Raw genomic sequence first — 7,949 nt, forward strand, 5'->3', positions numbered from 1 at the left:
TCCAGACCTACATGATGTTGTTACTACTAATATGATTCATGGACCGTGTGGTGCCATCAACCCCCAATCACCTTGCATGGTCGATGGAAAGTGCTCTAAACGATATCCACGGAAATTAACGGTGGAGACTGTCACTGGCAACGATGGGTATCCGCTGTATCGGCGTCGATCACCAGATGACAACGGTCGAACTGTCACAACGAAAGTGAAAAGAATGGATTTCGTTGTCGACAACAGTTGGATTGTTCCATATTCGCCACTTATTTCTAAAACGTTCAAGACACATTGAACGAAAGGCAGTGATATGGCGGTTTTTGGATTGCAATCCTCGAATACCAACGATGAAATTTCACGCTATCAAGTTGGTCGTTATGTGAACTGTAATGAAGCGATTTGGCGTATATTCGCATTTCCCATTCACGAACGTCATCCTACTGTTATACATTTGGCGGTGCATCTAGAGAATGGTCAACGAGTATATTTCACGGCTTCGAATGCTACGCAACGTGCTGAAACACCTCCAGCAACTACATTGACCAGTTTTTTTTGCAATCTGCCAAAGCGATCAGTTTGCACGAACTTTGATTTACTCGGAGATGCCACGTTATTATACTTGGAATGCTTCATCCAAGAATTTTCAAAGACGGAAGCAAGGTGATGCGGTTTCTGGGTATCCAGATGTGCGTTCTACTGATGCTCTTGGTCGTATGAATACAGTTCATCCAAAGAATGATGAATGTTTCTATTTGCGGTTGTTGCTGGTAAATGTGCGTGGACCAACTTCATTTGAGACACTACGAACTGTTAATGGTGTAATATTCCCAACATATCGTGCTGCATGTGAAGAATTGAACTTATTAGAAAACGATACCCATTGGGATACGACAATCGCTGAAGCCATTATCTCTGCATCTCCAAGTCAGATACGCACATTATTCGCTATCATAATTTCGACATGTTTTCCATCAAACCCATGTAACCTGTGGCACAAATATAAGGATAGTATGTCAGAAGATATGTTACATCAAAGTCGTGTCAGTTCCAGAAATCACGATATTGAGATGAATGAGGAGATACATAATCGTGCTTTACTCTTGATCGAAGATATGTGTTACCTCATGTGCGGTAATTTATTAATCAGGTTAGGAATGCCAGCGCCAAATCGTGAAATGAATGACGCATTTAATCGAGAATTGGAACGGGAACGTGAATATGATCACCAGGAATTAGATTTAGTAGTTCAAAGGAATGTACCCCTGTTGAATTACCAACAAAAGAAAGTTTATGATACTTTAATGAAGGCAATCGCTGATGAAAATGGTGGTTTATATTTCCTAGATGCCCCTGGTGGAACTGGCAAGACATTCCTTATGTCATTAGTTTTAGCAACTGTTCGGGCGAGATCCAACATAGCGGTTGCAGTTGCTTCTTCTGGAATAGCAGCCACATTGTTAGAAGGATGCCGTACGGCTCATTCAGCATTCAAATTACCGTTAAATCTTCAAACTATTGAAGAACCAATGTGTAATATGGCAAAACACTCAGCAATGGCCAAAGTTTTAGCGACATCGAAAATCATCATCTGGGACGAATGCACAATGGCGCATAAACGTGCATTAGAAGCACTTAACCGAACATTAAAAGATTTACGCAATGACTCGAGATGTTTTGGAGGAGCAATGATTTTACTGTCTGGCGATTTCCGCCAAATACTGCCAGTAATTCCAAGATCTACGGCTGCCGACGAAATAAACGCTTGCCTCAAATCGTCAAATCTATGGCGCTATGTGAAGAAACTGCAGCTGACAACAAACATGAGAGTTACATTGCTTAATGATACATCTGCTGAAGATTTCTCGGAGCAATTGCTGACTATCGGTAATGGTCAAGTACCTGTCGATGAATCGAGCGGATTAATATCATTTCCAAATAATTTCTGTAATTTTGTCTCATCAAAAGACGAACTTATCAACAATGTATTTCCAAATATTATTTCTAACTACAAAAATAATGAATGGTTGAGTGAGCGAGCAATTTTAGCGGCTAAGAATAAAGATGTAGATGACCTGAACTACATAATTCAAAATAAGATCATTGGAACAATGCATTCATTCAAATCTATTGACTGCGTCACAAATGAAGATGAAGCCACCAACTATCCAATTGAATTTTTAAACTCTTTGGACGTGCCTGGCTTACCACCGCACAATTTACGCCTAAACGTTGGCTCCGTAGTAATCATGCTTCGAAACATAAACCAACCAAAACTGTGCAACGGTACGCGTTTGGTGGTTAGTAAATTGATGAACAATGTAATTTACGCTACGATAATGATAGGAAAATTCAAAGGTGAGGAAGTTCTCATTCCGAGGATCCCGATGATCCCAACCGATATGCCGTTTGAATTTAAAAGACTTCAATTTCCGATACTTCTTGCAGTTGCCGTGACAATCAACAAATCACAAGGCCAATCCTTAAAAGTTTGTGGTTTAAATCTAGAACATTCATGTTTTTCCCATGGTCAATTATACGTGGCATGTTCACGGGTCGGAAGACCATCTGCGTTGTTTGTTTTTGCGCCTGATAATAAAACAAAAAATGTCGTGTATCACAAGGTGCTTAAGTGAAGAGCAACCTATGTACTAAAATACAGAAATAATAATGAATGATTAATGTAGTTATTTAATTTTATTTTGTATTTTTTCGAATAAAATAAAAAAAAACTGCTTATTTATTGCCATTAAGGCGGAACAAAGTTCGCCGGGTCAGCTAGTAATTTAAATATTTCAAACATATTTTTATGAATGATATTTGTAAAACATATGTTGCCCATAACGTTGCCATATATCATAATAAAATTTTATAGAAATTAAGCATTGACTGTGAAACGCAAACGACTACTCAGTTTGCAACAATACTTAGCTAAGATTTTATTTAGACACAACTTAAGTATGGACTGTGAAACCGGGCATTAGCCATACAAAATTCTATACCTAAATGCCCATAACGATGCCATATATCATAATAAAATTTTATAGAAATTAAGCATTGACTGTGAAACGCAAACGACTACTCAGTTTGCAACAATACTTAGCTAAGATTTTATTTAGGCACAACTTAAGTATGGACTGTGAAACCGGGCATTAGCCATACAAAATTCTATACCTAAATGCAAATAAATGAAATTTTTTTTTTTGCATTTAGGAAATACTTGCAGAAATCAACTCTGCGATTTCCTAAATTCCTCTGAAATCTCCCAAATTCGAGGAAGATTTACTGGAAAAGAGTGGCAGCATTGCTTATTTGTCTGACCATACATATGTACATAACTTTATTTATTTCACGGATTGTATGTGATTTTTTCTTAAATTTAGAATATTGGAAGTCATAGATTCGTATAATATAAACTTCAAACAACGCATTTTCATTTAATGTTTTTAGCAAGTGGCAGCTTTTGTTATGACAGCCTAAATCCATGAAAGAAATATAGCGCCATCTACTGTAACATAGCGCACTTAGCGCCACCAACTGGTGGATAGCTCTTTGCTAATAATAAAGAAATAATTTGCAATAAATAAATAATGCGACTATAAGGAGAGTTATAAACTATCCTATCTTTCAAGTTGGACCAACCTGCACACAGTGTTAAAAATTTCATTAAAATCGGTTCAGTAGTTTAGGAGTCCATCGAAAACAAACAACGTGACACGTGATTTTTATATATTCAGACTAGCTGACCCGGCGAACTTCGCCCCGCCCAATTTTTATTTGAAATAGTTAAAACGCTTTTTGAACTCTGTTTAAGGCCATTTATTTGTATGGAATGTTAATATATTCAGGGAATAACGTCTCTGATCAATATAAATATTTTTGGCGAAGTTCGTTCTTTGTTTTGTTGCGTAGCGTGTAAACAAATAAAGAAGATGGCTCTCCAACACGCTAACATGACACATACATACCTATGTATGTACATATGAAACTGTAAAATTTTGAACTTAAACGATAAATCGGTTTGAATCATTCGAATTCTCAGAATGAACATTTCCTCACTTTTAGATTTGCTATGTTGTAGTAAACTATTCACTACAGTGAAATTATTATTTATGAATAAAGACGGAAACCTTAGTATATACATATGTGGTATAAAAATCCACGGGATTGAGATTTGAACTTGAGGTCAAAATTTTTAAAATTATTGATGAAAATTTTCGTAGAGTTGATAATAAGCACAAATTTTCATAAAATTTGTTTTAACAAATAAGTTAATTACAAAATTATTAGTTGATAACATGTAACATTTAATTTTATAATCTTAGGAAAGATAATTCTTAATTTTTAATAGTAGTATTTATTTTTTTGAATTATAAACATTTTAATTTAACTTAGCACTAATTGGTGCACAATATTTTTGGTTAACCTGTCTCGAGCTAACACAAATAGATTTGATGGTTTTCCCACACGTGAGCATGCAACATATAATTGCCCATGGGAAAAACATGGATTATCCAAATCTAACCCACAAATGGACATTGTTTGGCCTTGAGACTTATTAATGGATATGGCAAAAGCTAAACGAATAGGAAACTGTAGTCTTCTGAATGGTATCGTAGATTCTGACGGTATCATTGGAATACGGAGCAACAGGACCACTTCTCCTTTAAACTTTCCAGTCAAAATGGTTGCTTCAAGAATATTCCCTGTTAACTTTTTGATGACCAAACGTGTACCGTTACATAACCGAGGGGGATTCAAATTACGCAGAAGAATAATAATTGAACCAATCTTCAACCGAAGAATATGTGGTGGCATTCCAGGTATATCTTGAGAGTTTAAAAATTCAGTTGGAAAATTTACACTTTCATTTTCATCGACAACAGTATCGATTGATTTAAAAGACATCAGATCGATTCAATTTTTGTGTGAACAACAGTGCAGAAATTATCTGGCAGTTTAATGCATTGCGTGTTTGGTTGCCGTTCTATTGTACCGTTCCCAATATCTAGCAATTGTTCCGAAAATATATGTGCTAATGGATCATTAAGTAAATGTACGCGCATGTTTATAGTCAATCGAAGTGTTTTAACATTTCTCCATAAAAATGATTTTTTTAAACATGCGTTAATCTCATCGGCGAAAGTAGAGCGAGGTATGACCGGCAACGTCTGTCGGAAATCACCAGATAGCAATATGACAGCACCTCCAAAAAGTTTATTATTGCCGTTCAAATCTTGCATAGTTCGGTGCAATGCCTCGAGTGAATATTTGTGAGCCATTGTGCACTCATCACAAATAATGATAGAACTTCTTTGCAACACTGCAGCTATTGCGCTATTTTTTTTTTATGTTACATATTGCGTTTGGGTTGCTATGAATTTGTAATGGCAACTTAAATGCTGAATGTGCCGTTCGCCCACCATCTAGCATAGTAGCCGCAATGCCTGATGATGTAACTGCCAATGCGATTTTCAGTTGTGACCGTATCTTGGCAAGAATCAACGATATTAAAAATGTCTTACCGGTTCCACCTGGTGCGTCCAAGAAGAAAAAGCCGCCTTGTTTAGCAGCAACAGTCAGCATAATCTGATTATAAATAATTTTTTGTTCAGCTGTCAATAATGGCTCACTGTTCGCGATAATTGTAGCTAAACTACCATGGTCATATTGTTTTTCTCGTTGTAAATCGGTGTTAATTAAGTCGGTGGTCGGACGATCAGGTGATGGCATACCATAATAATTTAGTGGTGAATTTGAAATTAAAATACATAAATCCTCGATCAACACTAACGTTTCATTATACATCACTGGCGTGTAATCTATGTTTGGGCATTGCTCTGTTTGTCTAATTCGGTGCAATATGTCTTCCGTCATACAATTTTTATATTTCTCCCACAAAGTGGTTGCTTGTGATGGATAACACGTCGTCAAAATAATTGCAAACAGGTGACGAATGTTATTTGGCGTTGATGTGAACGCAGCATCGGCAAGTGTTACGTCCCAATGGTTATCGTCTTCTAGCAATTGCAGTTCGCGACATGCATCTTGATATGTATTAAATACTCGGGCATTAACTGTTCGCAAAAATTTGAAAGACGTTGGTCCGGGAACATTCACCAATAACAAACGTAAATAGAAGCATTCACTTTGTTTTGGATGTACAGTGTAAAGTCGTCCCAATGTCTTAGCTTTGAATATGCCTGTAATAGAAGGATGTGGTTTTCCTTGTTTCCGTGGCTCCCATCTTTTACCTGATTTGTTCCATGGAAAATAGCGTGGAACATCAGTGTATAGTAGCGTCTTTGCGAATTGGCCTAAAATACCAAGTTTTTGACACAATGTAAAAACTTCAGTTAGTGTCGTTTTTGGAGCCTCAACCTCTCTTTGGAGAACATTTTCTTCAGTGAAGTATACACTCTGACCGTTTTCAAGATGCACTGCTAAATGCTGGACTGAAGGGTATCTTTCATATATGGGAAAGCTAAGAGTATGCCAAATTGCTTCGTTGCTGCTGATGTATCTACCCATTTGGTATCGTGTTATTTCATCATTCTTATTTAGGTTTTATAATTCAATTACGGCCAAGTCACTACCTTTGTTGACATATTTACATATGTACTTAATTGATTTTACGGAACTGCAAAGCTCGACATTGATATGAGCCTTAAACGTTTTTGAAAGTAATGGTGAATATGGTCCACCCACTGATTGCCAATTTCTACTTGATTTGTATTATTTGATTGCCGGATTGTGAATGTATGGCCACCATTCGCAACATTTCTGCGGCGATACATAGGATAACCGTCAGTATCCTAAACTAAAATGTGGGCATGAGGCAAACCTCGCTTTTGTCACTCAATAGAATAAAGCCAACAACGTGTGTTGCCGAAAACTGAATATTTAACAAAGAAATCAATTAAGGATTTCAGTTTTTGTTTGAACACACGCGCAGTTATATCATGTCGATGTATTGCTTGTTGTCCTGGTAATAATAACGTTTGTATATCCTCCCAATTCGGATTACATGTAAAAGTTATAAACAAATCTGGACGACCGTAATTACGTAGCGTGGAACATCAGTGTATAGTAGCGTCTTTGCGAATTGGCCTAAAATACCAAGTTTTTGACACAATGTAAAAACTTCAGTTAGTGTCGTTTTTGGAGCCTCAACCTCTCTTTGGAGAACATTTTCTTCAGTGAAGTATACACTCTGACCGTTTTCAAGATGCACTGCTAAATGCTGGACTGAAGGGTATCTTTCATATATGGGAAAGCTAAGAGTATGCCAAATTGCTTCGTTGCTGCTGATGTATCTACCCATTTGGTATCGTGTTATTTCATCATTCTTATTTAGGTTTTATAATTCAATTACGGCCAAGTCACTACCTTTGTTGACATATTTACATATGTACTTAATTGATTTTACGGAACTGCAAAGCTCGACATTGATATGAGCCTTAAACGTTTTTGAAAGTAATGGTGAATATGGTCCACCCACTGATTGCCAATTTCTACTTGATTTGTATTATTTGATTGCCGGATTGTGAATGTATGGCCACCATTCGCAACATTTCTGCGGCGATACATAGGATAACCGTCAGTATCCTAAACTAAAATGTGGGCATGAGGCAAACCTCGCTTTTGTCACTCAATAGAATAAAGCCAACAACGTGTGTTGCCGAAAACTGAATATTTAACAAAGAAATCAATTAAGGATTTCAGTTTTTGTTTGAACACACGCGCAGTTATATCATGTCGATGTATTGCTTGTTGTCCTGGTAATAATAACGTTTGTATATCCTCCCAATTCGGATTACATGTAAAAGTTATAAACAAATCTGGACGACCGTAATTACGTACGTAAGTCATCGCATCCTGTATGTATTCCTGCATGTTCCGTGGACTACCGATGTAGCTTGAAGGTAAAATGAAAGCATTACCGATGTCATTGGGGT

At 36.8% G+C, this 7,949-nt stretch overlaps 1 protein-coding gene across 1 annotated transcript; it reads left to right on the forward strand.

Annotated features, from left to right (window-relative positions):
• Positions 1-596: 596 nt before the first annotated feature.
• Positions 597-2,448, forward strand: LOC128923493 (uncharacterized). Its single transcript, XM_054235751.1, has 2 exons — positions 597-2,291; positions 2,440-2,448. The coding sequence occupies exons 1-2, from the start codon at positions 597-599 to the stop codon at positions 2,446-2,448; spliced, it is 1,704 nt and encodes a 567-aa protein (XP_054091726.1).
• Positions 2,449-7,949: the final 5,501 nt, after the last annotated feature.

The sequence above is a fragment of the Zeugodacus cucurbitae genome, chromosome Y (assembly GCF_028554725.1).
Source record: "Zeugodacus cucurbitae isolate PBARC_wt_2022May chromosome Y, idZeuCucr1.2, whole genome shotgun sequence".
NCBI lineage: Eukaryota > Metazoa > Arthropoda > Insecta > Diptera > Tephritidae > Zeugodacus > Zeugodacus cucurbitae.

Bases quoted from the DNA above. Each gene is read 5' to 3' on its own strand.
- LOC128923493 (XM_054235751.1), top strand. From the start codon at position 597: ATGCCACGTTATTATACTTGGAATGCTTCATCCAAGAATTTTCAAAGA.